Source organism: Eleutherodactylus coqui, chromosome 6, assembly GCF_035609145.1.
Source record: "Eleutherodactylus coqui strain aEleCoq1 chromosome 6, aEleCoq1.hap1, whole genome shotgun sequence".
In the NCBI taxonomy this organism is placed as follows: Eukaryota; Metazoa; Chordata; class Amphibia; order Anura; family Eleutherodactylidae; genus Eleutherodactylus; species Eleutherodactylus coqui.
Window position 1 is genome coordinate 92,811,156 of NC_089842.1, and position 22,909 is coordinate 92,834,064.

The 22,909-nt window shown below is 42.1% G+C and overlaps 1 protein-coding gene across 2 annotated transcripts in view; it reads left to right on the top strand.

Moving 5' to 3' along the window:
- Positions 1–22,909, top strand: part of NECTIN2 (nectin cell adhesion molecule 2) — an 84,843-nt gene that overhangs the window by 17,870 nt on the left and 44,064 nt on the right. For both annotated transcript variants that reach the window (XM_066607179.1, XM_066607178.1), the window contains exons 2-5: positions 9,087–9,419; positions 9,930–10,220; positions 10,325–10,442; positions 11,372–11,523. In XM_066607179.1, the coding sequence (XP_066463276.1) occupies positions 9,087–9,419; positions 9,930–10,220; positions 10,325–10,442; positions 11,372–11,523 (894 nt within the window). The remainder of the gene's footprint in view (positions 1–9,086; positions 9,420–9,929; positions 10,221–10,324; positions 10,443–11,371; positions 11,524–22,909) is intronic.

Genomic DNA, 22,909 nt, shown 5'->3' on the forward strand with positions numbered 1-22,909 from the left:
GGATAGGAGGCCTGTACCTCTTCATTTAATCTCATCTAACTCCATCAGGGATTATATGTATGACATACTGGTCTTAATAAACTACCCCCGAAGTTTTGAGCCTTATGGGGATGCAGTAGACCAGTTCCTTCAGCTTTCCTGTTTGATAAATACAGCACTATGGTTTTGGACCTAGCTAGCTGAGCCCATCGGATCAGGATGTGGAGTTGACCTCCAGAGGTCTAGCAGCATTTTTGTTGCATCAGATGATTGTAAGGCTAGGACTGGATACTAATTTGATACATATTTAAAAATATATATATATATTTTTTTTTTAAGCGGACTTTGATTACTTTACACTTTATGATTTGGTAATGTAGGAGTTTGCTTGGGTAGATATTTGAGTTATGAGGTGCTCTTCGGTACAGTATATCCTGCTCAGGAACAAACCTGAAGGAATGTATGAGGATCCTGATGGACTTAGTTTTAGCCATCATTTTAAGCTTCACCTACACAGTGACTTGTGGCATGTTTGTACAGTAACTCCATCTCATGCCATGTAAGGATTTCAAAGCCTTTGACAGAAACCAGATGTTTGGAGTACAAGCAGACTTGGCTGCCGGGAGGTCAGAGGTTTTGGACTTTATTATGCCCTTAAGCCTCCTTCCAGACCTCAGGGTCTGTTGTGCTTGAATTTTTTTTTTTTTCCCCCTAGGCACAACTATTTTTATAATATATTTCTTTTTTTTTATCACTAGAAATGGTAGCTACTGCAAGTTGTAGAATACAAACTGTTCCTGCTCTTTTACACAGGGCGATTGTTTGTGGTCACTGAAGCGTACACCTCCCTGCAAAGTTATGGCTACTCGTGAAAAGACTAATTCTAGTCTGGTGTAGGGGGGGGGGGGGGGGGGGAGATTTTATCAAAAAGTGACTGTTTTTATACATGGGTCGAAATGAAGTGACTAGTGAACAAATTCTCACTCGTTGCCCTGTTAGTGGCTATATTTACACAGAACTCTCACTCGAATGATGTGTTTTTTTCTTCTTTTTTTTTTTGCGTGTAAAACCGCCCTTGGGGCTCATTTACATGGTCATATACACATTACCGACCATGAATGTGCAATGTATTCGCTGAAAACTCTACCGATTCCCAGCATATTTGCATTTTTTTATGTGCACACACAAAAAAAGAGGAGCCCATTGATTTTTCTTCAAATATTCAGTGAATAGGCATTGCTTGGAAAAAAAAAAAAAAGTTCTCTTGTGAATACCCTAATGGAAACCAATGGGGAGTCAGCACTGCGTATCACATGCATTGAAAACCAGGTGTGTAATACACAGGGCGAAGGAGGCCTTATATGTTTTGGGTCTTTTGTTTGTTTTTAACAGACTGAGCAAAACTATTCAGCAGGCACATCAAGACTAGGGCTAAAATATTCAGCAGGCACATCAAGACTAGGGCTAAAATATTCAGCAGGCACATCAAGACTAGGGCTAAAATATTCAGCAGGCACATCAAGACTAGGGCTATAGAATGATCTTGCTGCAGGTGGAGATCCAGAGAATGCCCCCTCTGCCCCATCTGACTTTAAAAGTGGCAATCGTCGTACATCCCATCAGCAAGCAAAAACTGCATCACGTCACATTCTTGGTTCATTCCAGTAATCGCTGTGGGTGGGATTCGAAGGGTAGTATTGCTTGGATCGGGAGAAGGCAACTTAATGCATTTCAATGGAAAGTAGTTGTGTGGCAGTTCCCTGTGGCAAATGTAACTGTTCTACCCTTAGACGATACTTGGCCATATTCTACTCTTATTATTTATTTTCCAGACAAAATACATTGGGAAAATTTTTCAAAAGTAGAGCAAGGGGATGTAGATTTTTTTTTTTTGCACACGAGGCCTTTACATCATATCTCATGGGGTAGTGCTCCAGTATTTGGTCCTACTATTCCATTTATGTGCCAAGATTTCAAAAGTTTGAACCAGTCTCCAATCTGCCAGTGCCAATAGTTGTTTTTTTTTTTTTTTTGTTTGTTTTTTTTTTTCATGACTTCTTCAAGAATTGAACTTGAAACGAACAAGTTTATGAAATCTGACCACTTGGGAAGTGGGGGAAGGAGAGTCGGTCATCCCAGGCAGAATGTGGCATGAATAACTACAAAAATGACCTTTTAAGGGTACAAGTGCTTCCATCATCTAGTCATGAGACTAGATTAAAGTGACTTCCAGGCTTGGACAAAGATGACCAAAATGCTTCTCAGACTACCAGGCACACATTATGCAATAGTATGACACTGCACTTGTTTGGTATTGCAGTCTAATGCCCACGTGGGCATCACTGGACAATCCAAGCAACGAGTCCTCCTTAATGGTGACCCTCCTTTAAATCTGGCTTTGTGCGCAAAAAAAAAAAAAACTCTCCAGGCGTAATTGCATTAGTAAATCTCTCCCAGCATGATCTGCTCAGTGAATGGCCTATATGGACGCTCCACCCAAGACGACATGCTCCTGTAGTAGGGGGAGCTGGAGAGCTTGTATCAATGAACCACGTTTGTTGTATTGTTGATATCCCCCACTTGTACATTTGCAAGCACCTGCCTGATGCGTCGATCATTTCGGATCCTCTGTATTTACATGAACAATTGTACTCATCAGAGGTAGAAGACACATTTTGTAACATGCTCCTCATCTTCCAGTCATTATGAACATAAAGTGGTGTTGTGAACGATTTTCAGCACACGTATTCTGCCATTATCATATCAATAGCAGAGAGCGCATGAAATGCCGTAATGTATGCAGCGTACAGAGCTCATGTATCACAGAGATGCTTTTTGTATTGCACTTAAGTTGCACAGAATGAAATACTGGAAATCTTATTTGCTTTCCACTGAGTATGAATGGCAAATTTGCCAACTTTTGCAACTAGTCTTTCCTTGTGCAGATGAGAATAGAGCTGATCCCTCTGCACTGTGACAGCCCTTCAGATATTTGTAGACTGCTATTAAGTCTCCTCTCAGCCTTCTTTTTTGCAAGCTAAACATTCCCAGATCCTCTAACCGTTCTTCCTAATCTGGAAAAGTTGGGTGATGTGTAAGAGTAGCCATTTTAGTTGTCAGACACCTCTTAGGTGATTTCACGGAATTCCGCACCGTGAAATCACCCGACCTCACCCGCGGCATGCTCTATTTGCTGCGGGTGTACGCGCTGACGGCTTCCATTGCAGTCAATGGATGCCGTCCGTAACGCTATCTTACGCTGTAGCACAGCGGAAGATGGCGTGAAACCGCTTCCCCGCCCACCGCCAGCGGCCAGTGCATCATGTGACACTGTGGGCGTGTCATATGACGCGTCCAGTGCGTCACGCCACGCGCTTTATTGAGCATGCGCGCCGAAGCGTCATGCGGAACGGAAGACGCCGGATCCGGAGGTAAGTATTGGGGTCTCTGGGGGGCGCTGTGATGGCCTCCGCTGCGGAATTCCGCGGCGGAGACCGTCGCGGCCGTGGGAAGCCGGCCTAAATTCAGTTTCTCTGCTCTGGGAAAAACAAAAGCTCCCCTACACAGATTTCAATTGGATTTGAGTAAAAACAACTAAAAGCACACCCAATTGAAATCGGTGGGGAGAAAAGCAACTTTTTTTTTTTTTCTTCTAATTCTCTGCTCTAAAAACAGAAAGACACAGAATTATGACAGAAGCCCTAACAGATGTGAACCAAGCTTAAGTATGATTATGTTTTATGGCACTCTGTAACCTGTGAGCCCACAGCTAGGAGGAAACTTAACTCCCATCATGTCCTGATAGCTGTAGATTTGCTGGAACTTGTAGTTTGTCTAAATAGTTGACAAGCAATGAGTTACAGCCAGCTGTTATGTGACTCTTATGACCTATCAGTATATATATTGGCAGTGGATGACTTGCAGGCTCTAAATCTGGTAATGGGCTGGGGCACTTAGGAGGGTATAAAGTCTGAGTCATGTAAGCATTCCTGGGCTGTGTCAATGCCTTGGAATGCAGAACCCCCATAGTGGACACCTCACAAGATAAGTTGGCTTAGTCCTCTGCCTGGACCTGTGGTCAGTGACTGATTGCAACCAGAGCATGTAGATTTGCACATTGATTGGACTTGAGTGATGATGGGCTAGGGAATGCTGGCAAGGAAACGGGAAATACTTATCTGGTGGGTGTATAAAAGAGGTGTAATCTATATACTGTAGCTCAAGGCACTGGCATAACTACAGGGATACAGGGGATGCGGTTGCGCCCAGGAGCCTTAGGGGGCCCATAAGGCCTCTCTTCTCCATATAGGGAGCCCGGTACTATTAATAAAGCATTTATAGTTGGGGGGCCCTGTTACAGGTTTTGCATTGGGGCCCGGAAGCTTCAAGTTACACCTCTGGCTTAAGGTAATGATCCAGAGGTCTCCCAACTCCCATTCACACTATATTGCATTCGATCTACAGTAGTCTCCTCAGACTTGTGCACCCAGGGATGTGCTCCTTTTACTTTTCATATAAGGATCTACACACAGCTTTATCACCAAGCTTTCCAGAGTCCCAAACTGCAAACCTGGTAATACAGGACCATATGGCCTATGGCTGCATTTCTAGACTGATCTGGGAAAGCTTGCTCCTAAGATATAATGGTGGACATAAGAGTTAGCAGCCAACTTTCCAAAGGTCTGATAACTGGCTTATCCTTGTGATTTAGTCAGATAGTAAACTCAAAGTTGTAGGCCTAGGGGAAAATCGATTTGAATGTTCTTTTTTTGAGCATCAAAGCTTTACCTGCAGCCTCCTGACTCTAGCAACAGAATTTCTGCACACAAACTTCTGAGAGATCATGGGTTAAAACCGTTAATGTAATTTTTTGCATTGTGCCAGATTAGCAAGAAATCTAGTTGAGTCCCAAAATTTCAGCCTTATGGGCAGGGCATGTGGCATAGTCATAAAATGATATCTTGGAATGAGAGGAAAGTGTTGGAAGGTTTTTAGACTGGTATTGTAACTAGAACCATGCAGCCTTGCAGATGATTTATGATCCAGCTAGAACACCTCCTGGAGGGTTAACCATGATGGGAGTTGCAGTCTGGAAGGTAACTAGAAAGTAGTAGTCTTTTCTGCAAACCTTTAATTGCTTGTGCCCCCCCTCCCCTCCCCTCCCCTCCCCTTTCCCCCACTGCAGTCGATTGCGTTCAAGTGCCAGGTTTAGTTAAATACTTGAATGCTATAAAACATGCAGATCTGTTCCCTGAGGGGGTACATTTACATGTCTCCTCGCCCGCTTGTGTAGCTGCATAATTGCTGTATGTAGACATGTGCATACATGCAAGATTATCTGTGTGTCCAGATGTGCTCATCTAAGTCTTGATATAAGGGAATTAAAATACAAATTGTCTTACAGGAAAACTACCAATAACATCCACAAATGGATGCGTAAGGATATGCACAGATGGGACATAATACCAGTGCTTTGCGTGATTGCTTATGGCATTCGCATAGACTGTCTGCCCCTTGGTGAATAATGGCCACAAGGACATTTGAAGTTGCATGTGACTCCATTTTTTTTCTATGGAGAAGTCATTGCTTAGCCTGGTAAAGGTACACGTGGGGAATATTTTCCAGGTATTCAATATAAATGTTGGTGGTCTTAATGAGACACAGAAGTTAGACCACAGGGCAGTGCAGTTTCTGTCAAAAAATTGGCCAAAAAAAAATGCAAACCTGGGTGCAACTTTCCAGATGTTTGATGCTCGGTGAGGCCTGGCAGCGGTCTTGCATTGTGCACTGAGCAAGCTGGTTGTGACATTGTATGTACAGTGCTCTTTGGCAACCATATTGCCAATTTTAAAGTATTGATCAGAGCAGCAAGTCTGAGTGACTATCTATGCTTGTGATTGTCGCTGAGGGCCCTCAGCCTTGATGAGGAGAGGGGCAACCATCACCATCTAATGAGTCACTGAAGGAACCTGCAATATAGAAGGTTATCCAAGCTGAGAAAAGTGGATGTTCTAATCACTGGCAGCCGCTCAGTGCTTGGCCAAATGCAAAATGATGGCATGTTTTTAGAGCAATTTTACAAATTAGGAAATTGCGTTCTGGGTTGACTCAAATTAATCATATTAGGTTAACTGCTCATAATGCAATTCCCTAATATAGTTATTAAAGTGGCTTCAAACTTTAAATTGACGGCTTAAAGTTCTGCAAAAACTATAATTGTTGAAATGACTAGGAGCTCAATTAGTGTTTACCAAGGGCGCCAAGTGTTCCTCATGCCCACCCAGACGTATACAACCACATGGTGCTAAGTCTCTAGTCCAGACATTACAATCAGGCATTTAAAGCACCTACTCTGTAATTTAGACACTTAACGAATGAACATTATTCACATTCTCAAGATGGGGTAAAACTTTGAGCTTCTCCCATTTTAAAAAGTATTGGTTGCCATTCAACTTTCCTGGAATATCTTTAAACCTTGCAAATTAGCTCCGGGACCTCTCAGCCAATACATACAACATTAACTGACCCCCAAATGTTCTAGAAGTTACTTTATCTTTAATTAGGGGTTAGTCGCCTAAAATTCTCCTAAAGGGACATTCCCACCACAGGAAGATGGGGGATAACTTGACTGTGGGGGTCTGACCACTTGGAACATTGCCAACGAATGCAGTCCTGGCACATTTCAAAGTGTGGGCAGCAGAGAGTATTTCTGTGCATCTCTGCTCTAGCCACTTCAGTGGGACTGTCTAAGATGGCCAAGTACTTGAACACAGCTATCTTCGTAGGTCCTATTGAAGTAAATGGAGTGGGCATGCACATCCTTCACTGCTCATACCTGAGGACACAATGGGGTTGCATTCTGTGGATCGGTGGTTGGATGCCCACCGGTCAGGAAGTAATCACCTGCCGTATTGATAGCATATAATGGTGTAAATGCCCAATAAATTATTAGTGTGACATTCTAGACAATTTATCAAGATCAGTTGCCAAAGTGTGGCATTAAGGTCAATTTACACGGGGCAACTGCCTAAACAAGCGCACGACCAGGTGATGTCACTACTACTTGCTTGTGCAAAATGTTTAGACAGAGCATTGCTGAGAATCGCTCAGTGTTTCATTCTATATGAAACGCTGAGTGAGGAGCATTTACACGCAGCGAAAAGGTAGCGAATCAGTGATTTTATCCTGGTTTAAACTAATAATCGAAAAGAAAACTAATAGTGCACGATGGGTTTGCATTCAGATGCACCGATTTAACGCACATTTTCGTTACATTGAATACATTTTGCCCGATTAAATTTTGCATTAACTTAAGACCCATTTACACGGAATGAATGTCGGGCAAACTATGCCCGACACTGGTCCCGGTGTGTACTTTGTCCTGTGCGGCTGCACAGAAGCGAGTATCGTTGGCTCGCAGCGGGGCAGCTGGAGGAGGTTTCTCTCCTCGCTCTCCCCCCACCCCTCTCCATTCACTTAACACAGCGGCTGCTCAGTACTGACCGGCTGCTGTTTACACTGAGCGATCATCGTTTAAACTGCATAAAATCCTGACCGATAATCTGAGCATTAGTCCTTGAAAGATATGCTGGGCATGTGTGATTCAGCGACTGCAAACCTGAACAATCGCTTTGTGTAAAAGGACACTAACAGTTGTTTGTATGCTAACGATGGTTGTCACCATGTAAACAAGCCCCAAGACAAAATGCTGGAATCTTTGGGAAATCCCATCACATTTGTGTTTTAAAGGTTAGAGAATTACATTTTGTATTGGTTGGTAGAACAGGAGAAGGTTGATGCATATAAATCTGATCTGCATCTTGTTTGTGGAAAGTACCTACTTTGGGTGGGGTGGGGGGAAATGTCTCTAAGTTCTTGTTTGCACGCTATAAATGAGAATGAATAAAGCTAGTCCGCAAGTTGGCAGTTGAGGCAGTTTTGTCTTTGTTTACTAAAACCCCATAATTGCTTATAAGGTGCATAGTGTATATGTTTAGGTTGGCTCCATACCCATTGAGTGATTTGATTAAACTTGTGTATGGCCTCAACAGTAAAGGCTCAAAAATCGCTCAAAGCCATCATTTTGAGCGATAATCTTTGTCTAACTGCACTGACATTCTGCAGTTTTTTTTATTCAGCCGTCGCTGATCTTGCAGCATGCTGAAAGACAACAATGATTTGTCTCAGGAATTCACAGCGGGATACAGCTGATACTATTGTTTCAGCTGTATCCCACTCCCTGAAGACAGGCTGGGTATGTAGAACACAGCTGTCTAGCTGTGTTCTGCATCCCCTGCTCGGAGCACTCCGCTGTATAACAGCCGGGCGCTCCGAGCAGAGAACTGGATGCAGAAGAAAAGTGGCCCCGCTTGTCTTCTGCATCCTCAGAGCGGGCAACAGCTAGATGCAGAAGGCAAGCGGGCAGCCCTGCTTGTTTCCTGCATCCCCCGCTTGGAGCACTCGGCTGTAAAACAGCCAGACGCTCCGTGCAGAAGACAAGCGGGGCCAACATTTGAGCGATCACCATGCGCTGTAAAAGCACACAACGATAATTGCTCAAAAGATCTTTTTGAGCGATAACTGTTGTCTAAACCAACCTTAAAACACCTAAAAGTTTGTATGAACAAGACATAGGAGGAAGATTACAAGAACCAAGACTGTAAACACCAGGGTTGACAAAGCAGAGAAATGAAAAGATTTTAATTTTTTATGGGGTCCTGGCACTGTAGATCTGCTTTAGATGCTTCTTTTATATGGAGTGTACATTGTTCAGCAACAATTTTCTTTTCCTGACTGATATAACGCAGTATAGTTGCATGGAGTTGTCACAGTGCTCTTTATGTTCTAGCTCTTTACTGAATGCGGCACAGCTTTAGTTTTAGCAGGTGCCTTGCAGTGTTTCCTCGGTTTGGATGGGATATATGCACTTTTCTCTATTAGCTTACCATTTTTCAGGGAGTATCTTATACATACATACATACATACATACATACATACATACTATAAAATATCTCCTCATAATAATGGCTGTATGTGTTCTCTCAACATGCATGTCTTCTCTGCTTCCATTCTCCTTATCACCCTTCTCATCACACTATCTTCTTCAGTCTTGCAGGCCCAAGATGTTTCAGTAATGGAAAAGGTGACCGCTTACATTGGTGACGAAATCACTCTGCCATGCAGTTTTACCAGCACAGATCCTTCTCAGCGTGTGTCACAGATCATGTGGCTGAACGGTACAGAGAGTCTAGCGGCTAGTAGTGGACACTTTGGTGACTATGTGAAAGACACACAGCGTTACCAGCTAGTGAAGCAATCCAACACTAGCATAGTCCTCAAGATCTCACCGGTCAAGTACTCTGATGAAGGAGAGTATATATGTGAAGTAACCTCCTTTCCTGCTGGTAATGCCAGAGCCACCACCACTGTGATTGTCAAAGGTGAATAATATACATATAAACCTATTGCATGATTCTCTTATGGGATTGATTGAACCAATCAAATACTTGACCCTATTTTATTTTCTTTACAGGTAACCGTAAACCTCAGATAATCACTTAGACCATAATGGCCAGTGTTGATGTAACATTTTGGATGTTAATATCTTGACTGCTATTGAACTAAATGCAATTAGGACTTGATATTCTGTGATAGTTACTTGGAAGCTACCGTCTGTTTATGGAGATGTACGAATACTTGCATGGCATCATTGCTCCACAACAGACAATGTAGTCTAAGTGTTGACTGTTGCATAAACAACCTGTTGGCCAGTAGCCACTTTTTTTTTTGTTAGAGTACCTTCTCTCTTTAATGTATTTGGCTAGCCAAAAGAGTCTATTAACGGGCATCACTAAATGTTATAGTCTTTTAAGGCAGATCTAACTCTGTTCTTCCAGTTATGATATTTGAAAACCATAAGAGATAAGAATTGGTTATATTCTCACTTTCAGCCAAGCCACAGAATTCTGCATTAGCCAACACTACGGTTGTGGGGGATGATCGAGAACAAGTAGGAGCTACATGTACATCAGCCCATGGAAGGCCTCCATCCCAAATAACATGGCACACTGCGGTTCCTGGTAATTGGAGCACCAAGATCACTAATAACCCTGATGGAACGTACACTGTAACTAGTCAGTACTTCATGATGCCCATATGGACTGCTGACGGGGCAGCGGTCACTTGTGTAATCAACTATGAGTCAGAAGACTACTCTATTCCACTGACATTTTCTGTGCAATGTAAGTACCCTCACATTATTTTGTTGAAAAAGTGTAGTTTACACTTTGCTTTACTCCTGTTTGTAGAGCTATTTAAACAAACTCTTAACTCCCTATTCTTGTAGATAAACCCGTGGTTACCATTGAGGGTTTTGATGATAATTGGCACTTGCATCGCAATGGTGTCTATCTAACTTGCAATGGAAAAGGCAACCCACCACCCACATCATACATTTGGAAGACGTAAGTATACATGACTATAGTAGGAATCTGCAGTACCACCTGCCACCTGCACAATGTATGGAGGTTTCTGCTTCTGGCAATAAAGCAGCTCTGTATATTGGCCTCTTGAGCCAGTGTTCTGACTCCTGCCAGTTGGTTATCAATTGTCCCAGTGACTTATCACTACTCTGCTTTCACACAGGGGCAATAGTCAGTTCACTAAATGGGGGGCGGATCACCCCGGCGAGCTCTTCTGGCTGTCCACCTCCATTCACTGTCAACAGGCAGTCATTCAAAGATGTCTGTTTACACTGAGCAAGGACTTTCAATAGTCTTTTGTTTCAACTCTCTGAAACCAAGTAACTTCTGAGCAATTTCTCGATCAGTACCCTGTCGTATCCAGAGTTTACATGGGACCGTTATTACTGGAAATCGTACACCTAAGCTTCTCCCCTACCCCCAAATAGTTGTCCTGTGTAAAGTCACCTAACCTTTTCTGTTGAATGAGTTTATGGTAATTTTTCTAAATTTTGTACTTTCTAGTGGGTTTTGGCTTCTGATTGCTTTCGATCAATAACACTACATGAACATAATGGGTTAACTTGTTGAATCTCAGGGATAACTTTTTATGTTCCTAATGATGTTGGTTTTGTAAGTCCTCAAATTTAGGTTTTCAGTCTATTAAAACATGAGGAGGGTTTCAAATATGCACCCCTTAGTATAATTTACCCAGTCTGGCTGTTGGTTTGTAATGATCCAAATTGGTGTTCAGTATTGCATGCATAAATTGTACAAATTAGACGTAACGATGTATAGAAGTTGACCTATTCATATTTTCTTGGTATGCCATTGATTTATTCTTACTAATGTTTAGTTCATGTCGTTTTTTTGTCGTCCCCCCCTCCCCCCCCCCCCCCCCCACCCCCCTCCCTTCTTTAAAAAAAAAAAAGTCTGGATGGATCTCCACTCCCTTCATCTGTCCGGATAAAGGACAACATGTTGTACGTGGATGAGGTAGACGAGCGTGTGAACAGATCCTTTTTATGCGAAGTCACCAATGCTCTTGGTAGCAGGGCTTCTCGTCAGGATGTCCTCGTGCGAGGTAACTACCATGATGTCAACTATTGCATGTATGATTGGTATGCTGTGCCTGTGTGACTGAACCAAACATTAATCCAGCAGACTGCCTTGTTTCTATCCAGCCTCACAAATATTACAAGTCTTCTAGATCTCTTTAGCCACCATAATGAACCATTCATACATTCGATCATCCAGATACTGACCAAGTTCTGTTGATGGTTCTCATACTTGATGCTTTTCCTTCTGTTCACCAATCATCTGCTAATGTTCATTTTCTTTACTAACTTGGCTGGAACTGTGCACCACCACACATCTAAAACTTGATTTTCTTGTCCAGCGTATTAAAATACCATGCCCCATATACTTGTCCAAGGTGCCAAGACTTTTTTTTTTTTTTTGGAACTGGTAGACTATCACTTTCTGTCTGTTCTCAGGTCATAATAAATTGGCTTAATAGTTCTGATCTTCTTGAACTTTTTTGCTCAAAGATCTTGGATTAGTCTACGAGCAAAACATTAAACAATAGTCCTCCGTAGAGTTTCCAAAATCCTGCCTTTAAATTGAAGCTGAAGTAGTCTGCCTGGTGTGTGTTTTCTTAAATATACTTGGGATATTTTTTATTATATACAGTATGTATATGGTGTATGCGTAGAATGCAGACAAGTACATGACTTCTTCAATTGAAGTAATAGGTTTTACTTTATAAATGTACTTACAAGATGACCCTCTCCATCAGATATAGAATCAAAAGCTGATACTTTTCCCTCCCTTACTATGGTATTGTACAAGGAATATTGGTTAGTTGGATTAAAAAAAATGAAGCCTGATCAAAAAATTTTCTGATCAATAGTACAGATCTCTATCAGCCGGACGTGCTCCAATTCTTAGTACCACAGACCTCCTAACAAATATCCATTAGCAATTAAACTGTTTATAACAAATATTTACATACATGGATGTCTTTAGAAACGAGGAGTCCCTAAGACATATAACCCATGTTGGCCTTTTTTTTTTTTTTTTCCCCTGTCTTAACTTTTGCCCATCAGTCTGTAGTAATTGTCCGAACTGCAAACCATAGACTTGTTGGTAGGCATACAAAATGACTGAAAAGGGAATAATGCCACTTCCTCCGCTGTCGCTACTCTGCGCCTTTTTTGGAAAAATACTCACTCCTGCCTCTAAGAGAAGCAAGTCTGATTAAATATTCTAAAACGGTGGCATTTAATATGGCCATGTATTTGATGTATACCGCCTCATCCTGAGAGCATGAGCTGTCAACCATCAGCAGTGCCTAAATGTCCATGGTGCCCAAGAGCGTAACTAAAGCAGGCTTATACATGGCAGACTGCTGTATGGCCATAATACATGTTCACTGAAATCTGGAGAACCCCTTTAAATTCTCCCTAAGGATGTAAAGGTGAATTGATTTAGAGCTACTTTAATTTTTTTCTGACAATCAAGTTGTCAAATTTTAAATATCCGTAAAATACTTGTATTTTCCCAAGTGGAGAGGAAAATGGAGTCCCAATCATTATCGGTGATTACTGCAATTGCCATTTAATCTTAATCAATGTAATGACCCTGACATTCAGTAGTATGGAATAATGGTCTGTACTTCTAGAAGACTAGATGTATGTATTTAATATATACACACCATATGTGTGCCCAAGGGTATGTTCGTACATAGCTGATTTGGTGTGCGTTTTCCATAGCGGAAAAATCCGCATCAAGCTTCATCCCTCCAATTGAAGGTGTGAAGTCTACTGTAGATATTTGGTCAATCTGCACCACATAGTGAATTTTCCAGACCATGTGTAAGTATACTCTGTGGTAAAACCCATGTTAGGTTGACAGTATTAATAAGAAGAAAATTAAATTGTACAGAGTGTTTCTTGGCAAAGACCAGGGGCTGACTCTATGGATATTTAGTAAAGATTACGATTTAATGCTTCTGATATGAGCCGATTTCAATGATTGACCTAGCCACGATTCAAAATCCATTTAAAGGGCACTAAGCCACCATACAATTGAAAACAACAATCGGATTTTGTATTGTATTTTCTGTTTTTATGGTTTCTAGTTTTCAATTGTATGGTGGCTTATTGCCATAATGGAGTTTATTGATTTGCTGTGTTATACTTGTGGAGGAGTCTGTCACAGAATAATGGTACAAGTATGCATTGTATCTGGAAAGTCTCTAGACCCTTTCACATAACATTTTATGTTTTAGCCTTGTGCAAACTAAAGAAAATCAAGTTTTTCCTCCTCATTCTGCACTCGGTAACCCAGAATGACAACAAAGTAAAAACGGAATGTTAGCAGTCTTTTGTACGTTTTTTAAAAATGGAAAAATTAACATTTTGCATTGACCCTTTGGCAGGGATTACAGTCTCCAGTCTTGGCTATGATGTTTCAAGGTTTGCATACCTGGATTTGAGAGTTTTCTGCCATTCTTCTCTGCAGATCCTCTCAAGCACCACAAGGTTGGATGGGGGCCATCTTTGGACAGCCATTTTCAGGTCTCTCCATAGATGGGCAATTTGGCCCAGCCAGAGCTGACTTGAACCACTCAAGGACATTGAGTTGCTCCTAAGCCATCCTGTGTTACATTAAGCTCACAGCCAAGGCCGTTTTGGAAGGTGAACTGTGCGCTCTGGGTCAGGTTTTCGTTAGGAATATCTCTGTATTTTGGGCTATTCAGCTTCCCATCAACCCTGACCAGTCTGCCTGTCTCAGCCGCTGATAAACATCCCCACCGTATCATGCTGCCATGTAGGGATGGCATTGGGCAGGTGAAGAGCAGTAACTGGTTTCTGACAGACATAATGCTTAGAATTGAGGCCAAAAAGTTCAATCTTGGTTTCATTGGACCAGGGAATCTTGTTTCTCTGTCTTTTTAGGTGGTTTTTGGCAAACTCATGGTGGGTTTTTATGTGTGTTTTACTGATGAGAGCCTTCTTTCTGGCCATTGTGCTATTAAGCCTAGATTGGTGGAGAGCTGCAGTGATGGTTGACCACCTGGAAGTTTCTCCTATCTGCACACAGGATGTTTGACACTCAACCAGAGTGACTATTGGGTTCTTGGTCACCTTGTCTAGTCCTGGTTGCCCCAATCTTCTTCCATACAAGAATTATGGAGGCCACTGTGCTCTTGAAAACTTTCAGTGTAGAAGATTTTTTTTTTTTTTTTTAATTCTTATCAACAGATTTACCACAGGTGACTCCAATTAAGATGTAGGAACATCTTCTAGATGGTAAAGCAAAACGGGAGGCCCCCAGAGCTGAATTTAAAGTCTTGCATCAAAGGCTCTGTTACTTATGTTAATGCAAAATATTAGTTTTTCATAAAGACTTTTTTTTTAATTTGCACGCTGCCACAATATAACCTAAATTGAAGAAAAAATTACAGGGTCTGAAGGCCTTCCACATGCATTGCATGTACATGAATGTGCCGTTCACCCTCTACCTAGTTTCTACCAAAATGGCTCAAGTTGGGCCAAGGCCCTATGGCATTTTTAGATGTGTTTTTAAATTAATTAAACTAGCACATGGAAAATGCATTGCTAGCTCTTGTACCCCCCCCCCCCCCTCCCCCACCTTGCATGTACTGGTTTTTTTTTTAATTTATTTATTTATTTTTTTCTTTGATCATAGGTATATGCCACATTGCATTGGCAAAAAAAAATCCAATAGTGTTGGATTTTTTGCGATAATTGAATACTCTCCCCTCTAACTACTACTATAGCATCATATCGCATGTGAATTTTTGCTGGGATCTCATTTTCCCCTTTTACTAAAGAATAAAAAAATACCGTAAATTTTGTTAAATTCAATAAAGAAATTTAGTTACTTCTACTCCTGAAAAAGCTGGGTGATCAGTATCGCTCCCAAAAGGGTTGTATCTTAGCCTTTCCAGGCTCCTGAGTGGCGAAACATAACCGTGTATTGCCTACCTAGGTAAATTTTCTATTTGGAAGTTTGGGGAAACTGAGTGTCTACCCCTGTGAGTACTGCGATGATGGCTTTATTGGCTCTTACCCCATGTTCCCACCATAATCTATAACCATGTAAAGGCTGAGTGAAATATTTCCCAACTGAGGACAACTTGTGGACTGAATGTTTTTGGATCTTTTAGATGGAAATACCATTTGAGTGAGAGGGAGGTTACCGTACAGCTGCTGACTACTGTGAAATGACAGAGTCCTCATGAGAGCTTCCCAAGTCTGTGTATGCAACCCCTCCGACCTGCGCTGCTCCCTAGCATATGGTACCGCCTATAAGCTTGCCGCTGTAGGACGTGACCGCATCGGGGGTGTAGAGGTGGTTGTTGCACCCATCTCTGTGAGCACGGGGTTCAGGTGAATATCTGTGTAGAGCTAGCATGACAGTCAGGTGGTTCCTGTCCTTTTGACTCTCTCTGCCATACAACTTTATAGTGTAGTATGAATCTAAAAACTGCTGTAAACTGCGCTCAGGGTGGAGCATGGAAATCCTTAGCTTTTATTGTTTTAGTAGTTTTTTTAAAATGATATACTGTCTCTTTAACAGCTTGGAGGTTTTCATAAAAGTAACCTCATAGGAGGCTGTGCCGGCACTGTCAACGGCCCTTTGTTATTCCGTGTTCTGCCTTTTCCCAGTGAACCAGCCAGGTGATGGATTTAGAGTTTCTCATTTCCTATCCTGCCGGATGAGGTCACATGACTATGACCCAAGGCAATACGGTAGGGCAATGAATTTTTCAAAGCAGTGATTTTTAAATGTCCTGTTTTTCCAGCTCTTGTCTGCAAGGTGTTGAGTCATTGACCGTGCGTGACGAGAATTTCTATAATTGTTTTACTCGAAGGGCAATTAAAGAGATGTTGGGCCTAGTGTATATATCTCACGTTTAGTGTACAACCTGTTGTAAATTGTTTATAGGAATAGCAGGCTGATTATATGCTGTGTGACACAATATCCATATCGGATTTAATTAGAACATGTCACAATGGGTAAGTTGTTTAATTGGTGTAGTAGTATGAGTTTATTAAGATGGGAATCGCTGATCCCTACATAGATATGGATTATCATGGCTGGCTTTTAAAGGGCACAACCTTCCCACTGCAGCCTTTCTTTCTTTTTGATTTTTCACTTTTCCATTCCTATTTAAAGTGTGTGTGTGTGTGTGTGTGTGTGTGTGTGTGCGCGCGCGCCTATAGAATTCCCAACATGGCTACACGAGGGCATGTTTTGTGGGACACTAGTTTTTCAGTATTTATTGTATACCATATAATGGAAAATCTCTTAAATTTTTTTTACATGGGCTCAAATGGAGGTAACACACCATTTTTTACACTGGAGGTCTCCGCATTCATACCGTAGTATGGTAAAAAAATAACGTTCTTCTGTGGATCAGTGTAATTGCAGCAATACAAAATTTTGGGGGTTTGGTTTGTTTGTTTTTTCTTCCTTGTTATAGATGCCTATTTGGGGCTGTTTTTTTTAGCACCGTGATATGTAGTTTTTAGTAGTAAGTAAGAAGTGCGATATCGGGATGAATTTCTTGGTCTGATGTCACACTCGCCCGTGTGAATGTAGCCTCGCAGTGAGAAACGTCATTTTAATTAGTTGGACTTTTATCGATGTGACTACCAGATTTTTTTGAAGAAGTAAATTAAGTTATTTTGGTTTTTCTGTTTGATCGCTCGTACAATAGACTGCGTGACTTCAGTATATTGTATTTCTATATGCAACAAAAATCCTTTAAGTTTCTTATGTATAAATTGTTTTCTGAGAAGTGTAACTGTAGTTATACATACCGTAGTTTGGAAAAGCTGAGTGAAATCCAATATGGCCACCATTACTGATCCTACAGGGGTTATTGGGCAGCAATCTCAAACTAATTTCTAAAAGTAGCATTGTAAAAAGTAAAATCCAGTCACTGGCTTGGTACTTTCTCTTATTCTTTTATGGTAGAAACTAGGTTCAAGATCGATCATCTGTTTCTGTAATATGAATCATTGATTCAGAACTTTGGCAGTATTGTATATACAGACTCTGTACAGCAATACAAAAAGTGCTTATAGGTACATGCATATAGTGCTTCTGTAAGGCACTACCCATGTCCTGTGTCTAGTCAGACCGATGGCATCAAATAGTGGTATAACTATATTGAAGGGGGTGAGCAGAAGCAGCAGTCACATCAGTGTAATGCATAGCAGATTGTATTAGAGGCTAGTTGAAAGGACTGGTGTTGACTTGCAGTAATGCTGCCTTGTAATACCGTAGGTGGTGCTGTTGAAGTATTGGACCATCTTCCAATTTGCATACATTTCCCAGAGGAGCATGCATGGCCTTAGAAGTCCCCTCACCCAGACTAGGTGCTCTCCCGAAGGAGAAACTTTACCCCTTCTGACTCAGAGGTCTTCCACTGGGACCCAGGAGCTTTAAATTACACCGCTGACATGGAGGAATGGAAACTATTGAAGGGGCAGAGCCATGAGGTTGGATGCGTCTTTTTTGTTCTAGCGCTCAATGGGGCATCACCTGCACCACTCAGATTCTGCTTTCTTATGTATCTGATATGTCGGAGGAGAAAAGAAAAAAACACTAGGCACATACAGTAACTAGACTCATTAAACTTTGTCATCTCTAAAATTGTAGCGTTTACTTCACTATCTCATAGCAAGGCTGTAACTTTTTGGGAAAACTTTTTTTTTCAAAGGTGAGAACCTGGAATGAGAGATTTTATTTTTTTTTTCAAACTTTTTATAGCTTTCATATTTATACACTGAAATTTAAAAAATGCCAAGTCAATTCTACCAAAAGGTAAAGCAAATGATGTATCCAGCACAATGTAACAATAACCAGTATATTTCAGGAAGCCATTGTCATCTTGGTTCAGTCTGACAGGCATCCTGTTCTTGTTTTTCAATTACCCGAGGCTTCTTTGATCACTGTGAAGAAGAGGCCTGCATAGAAAAGGCGAGTTTGCAATCAACAGGCAGGCATTGTGCTCAAATGCAGCTCTCCGACTGACACTGCAAGCACCCAGGCTGCACTGGGAATATCAGGGGTGGGGGGAAGGGGATCATACAAGATGGAGATTTTGAGCAACCAGCATCCAGCAGCATGTTCCCTATATTCATGCCTATTGAAGCAACTAGGTCAATTATTAACACGAGTACACGACGCAGCTGCGCTCCAATCATTCTCTCTCCTTCCCCACAATGAATGGCTTTTGTATTTCTCTTTGTAATCTGTTTACAGACTTGGGTAACTGGGCTATTTTTGGACTTGGCCTTCATTTATTGTCCTGACCAATGTGATTTCGTACAACCTTTTTTCAACTGCTTCCTATTGTGAAAATGCATACTTTTTTACACATCCTTGAAACAGAATGTAAACTCCTCCCTTATTTATTTTTGTGAGATTCTTGAGAAAACCAGATAAAAAGCAGCTCCAGTTGCGGAGTTGAGATAACATTCTTAGATTTCTGTTTTAAGCCTCAGGGTCTGAGCAAGAAACCTGGAGACGTGGGGGCTTTATTTTTGTTTCCATTAAACCCCCCCCAGGGGTGGGGAGTTGAGCTTTGATCCAGGTTCAGTAGAGTCATGTGGGTTCGGGAGTTGCCGCTAAAGTTGTATTCGATATTGCAATGAAAAAAGTTTAGTACTGTGTTAGCCAGTAGAGCAAAGTGTGATTGTTCTCAGTAAGAGACAAACCCTGCGACGGTTTGAAGGCTCGCTATAACATCATGTATTTTTGTTAGCCATAAAAATGTATCAGATCTACAAGATTGCTCTCAGTAAGAGAAACCAAGTAATCACATTCCATACTATAAAATGTATTGGAAAAGGGGGCAAAAAAACAGAAACAAAACCATTTAGACTAGAAAACTCTCAAAATTTAGCAGACAGGAATTTGGTCAAGTAGGAGACATTTAGAAATTTTCTACTTTAAATATTTATTCATGGAATCATAGAATGGTAGAGTTGTAAGGGACCTCCAGGGTCATCGGGTCCAACCCCCTGCTCAGTGCAGGATTCACTAAATCATCCCAGACAAATATTTGTCCAGCTTTTGTTTGAACACTTCGCTTGAAGGAGAACTCGCCACCTTCTGTGGTAACCTGTTGCACTTATTGATCACCCTCACTGTCAGAAATGTCTTCCTTTTTTTTTTTTTTTTCCCCTAATATCTAATTTGTGTCTCCTCCCTTTCAGTTTCATCCCATTGCTTCTGGTCTTAGTACAAATGGGAATAGGGCTGATCCCTCTGCACTGTGACAGCCCTTCAGATATTTGTAGACAGCTATTGTCTTCTCTCAGCCTTCTTTTTTGCAAGCTAAAAATTCCCTGATCCCTTAGGCCTCATGTCCATGGGCAAAATATGATTTAAGATCCGCAGCGGATCTCCCGCATGCGGATCCGCATCCCATAGGGATGCATTGACCACCCGCGGGTAGATAAATACCCGCGGATGGTCAATAAAAGGGATTTTAAAAAAAATGGAGCATGAAAAAATCTGGACCATGTTCCATTTTCGTGCGGGTCTCCCGCGGGGACGGCTCCCGCAGGCTTCTATTAAAGCCTATGGAAGCCATCCGGATCCGCGGGAGACCTAAAATAGGAATTTAAAAGTATTTACCCATCCGGAGCGGACCGGGAAGGTCTTCTCTTCTCACGGCCGGATCTTTCTTGCTTCGGCTCGGCTGATGTGCCCGGCGCATGCGCGCGGCACGTCGACGTGCCGCCGGCGTGACGAATTCATCCGCCGGCCGAAAAAAAAGATCCGGCCGTGAGGAACAGCAGACCTTCCCCGCCCGCTACGGATAGGTAAATTCTTTTAAATTCTTATTTTCAGCCCTCATGTCCGCGGGGCAGGAGGGACCCGCTACGGATTCTACATGTAGAATCCGTAGCGGGCCTGATTTTCCCCGTGGACATGAGGCCTTAACCGTTCCTCATAGGACATGATTTGCAGACCGCTCACCATCTTAGTAACTCTTCTCTGAACTTACTCCAGCTTGTCTGTCTTTTTAAGTGAGATGCCCAGAACTGGCCACAGTATTCCAGATGAGGTCTGACTAAGGAAGAGTAGAGGGGGATAATTACCTTACGTGATCTAGACTTTATGCTTCTCTTAATACATCCCAGAATTGTGTTTGCTCTTTTGGCTGCTGCATCACATTGTTGACTCATGTTCAATCTATTCAGCTTAGTGATGGTCACAAAAATAAACTGCTCCATGACACTAGTTTCTTGAGGGGTATGTTTTTTTTTTTGGTTTGGTTCAGAAACCCAGAAACTTCCACTTCCTACTTGGCTTTTGTTCCTTTAAAATTATCACAGCTAAAACCCTGTTTTATCCACATGTGAAAAATATCCCAGTGTCCTTCACCTATCATTTAGACTCCTAGCAACCAATTAAAGCAATCCTCCAGTTTTGGTATAGAATTGTCTCAGGACCAAAGTAGGGTATATTATTCTTCGCTACTGATTTTCTTTCCAAACTGCTGGTTAGGGATACATTTTTTTTCTATTTCAGCCATCGAAGATAACCACTGCAATACTTAGAATGCACACTGTGTACTGGGCTTTGATCACACAGCCAACCAGCAGGTATAGTGTATTGATGGTCTAGCATTACTAATACAGATGGTCCCCTACTTGCGAACAGGTTCTGTTCCAGGAGCCTGTTCGCAAGTACATTTGTTAGTATATCCGAACAAATGCTTGTATGGAGGGGGATCACGGGTAGATCCCGCTCCATACAACGTCGGGTGCAGGCTGTTCTTAGAGCGGACACCCGGCAGCAGCAGTTCTGATGAGCTACGCCACTCGTCTGAACTGTTAACACTTTAAATGCCACTGTCATAATAGCGGCATTTAAAGCGTTCACAGTTCCGACGAGCAGCACGGCTCATCGGAACTGCTGCTGCCGGGTGTCCGCCGTAAGAAACAGCCGACATCCGACGTTTAGGGGCTCCGTACAGTGTCCCGCTATAAGATCACGGGACGCTGTGCAGTTGCTAGGCAGCTGGGGGCCTTCTGAAAGGCCCCAGGGCTGCCTATGCAGAGTGCCTATCAAGTGCACGGCTTGATAGGCGCTCTGCATAGCCAGCTCTAGGGCCCTTCAGAAGGCCCCCAGGTGCCTAGCAACCACATAGTGTCCTGAGATCTGATGGTCCCTGCACAGAATGATGTAATGCCATAGCATTACATCATACTGTGCAAGACAGATTGTTCGCATCTTGCGAAGTTTCGAATGTTCGTACGCAGGGGACTATCTGTACACAGTGGGGATTAGGTAGTCTGAAGTTGTGCCTTAAGGCTGCCTGTCCACGGGTGTTGGGGTATCCCATGGGGGCTGCCGCCCAGAAGCAGGAGCCTGCAGACGGATCTCCACGGTCAGCCTTTCTGACAGGCTAACCTGGAGAATTGCGGCAATTCGCAGCATGCTGTGATTTGCCGCCCACGAGCGGAGAATCACATTGATCCATGTCAGGGGCTACAATATTATTGGGAAGACCCTGAATAAGATGGAGTTGGGGGAAGGGAGCTTAACGTAACTCATCTTTTTGAAGCTAGTAAATCTTCTATTTTCTTTTGCCATATGTATTTTGCAATCACATTCATGGCCTAAATACAAAAATTAGGGGAAAAAAGTCAATCCCATTATCTATGCACATGCTTAATACGACCACAGAAATGGTTATGGGAGTTTTGTAATCCCTTCAGATAAATGTGGAAAAACGGCAAGCAATAATGTTCTGAGGTCTTCATCACAATTCATAGAATTATAACCCTCTGGTTTCAGTCTGTTAAAAAGGCAGCAGGGAGGTGATTTCCACCCCCCTTCTCCCTGTTGCCATCATTCCCAGCTCTACAGTGATTGCTAGAAGGAGAACCTGCCACGTTGTGCTCAGTCTGCAATCAATTACCATTAGTTACTCAAGTGCCAAGAGGGGTTGGGAAATGTGAGTAAGTACCAGGACTCGAGCAAGGAATCCTATTTTTTTGCACATTGACGCTTTTGATGAGGATCTCAATTTGCGTTCCAGTAAAAAGCTCTGGAAAACTTGACGGGCAAATTGTTCAGTAGGTCTGATCAGGATGTTGGGAATTAGTAGTGAGTTGTTTTTTTTTCAGTATTCTGTTCCAGTATTTCAGCCTCAATGTAGAAGTCATATTTTCCAACATAGAAAACCTTTTTAATAACTTTTTCAGCAGTAAGGTTTTCTTCACATTCCTATCTCCCAAGTGATCAGACGTTTTCCATCCTGTAGTAAATTATAGCTTCTAGTGTGCTGTGAACTAAAAGGTCCCTTTTCACAAAGCTTATCGAGCTGGTTCACTATACACATATTCATACCAAGGCTGTGCACGGTAAGTGCTATTTATCATATGATCAGAATCTGCAGCGGAGGG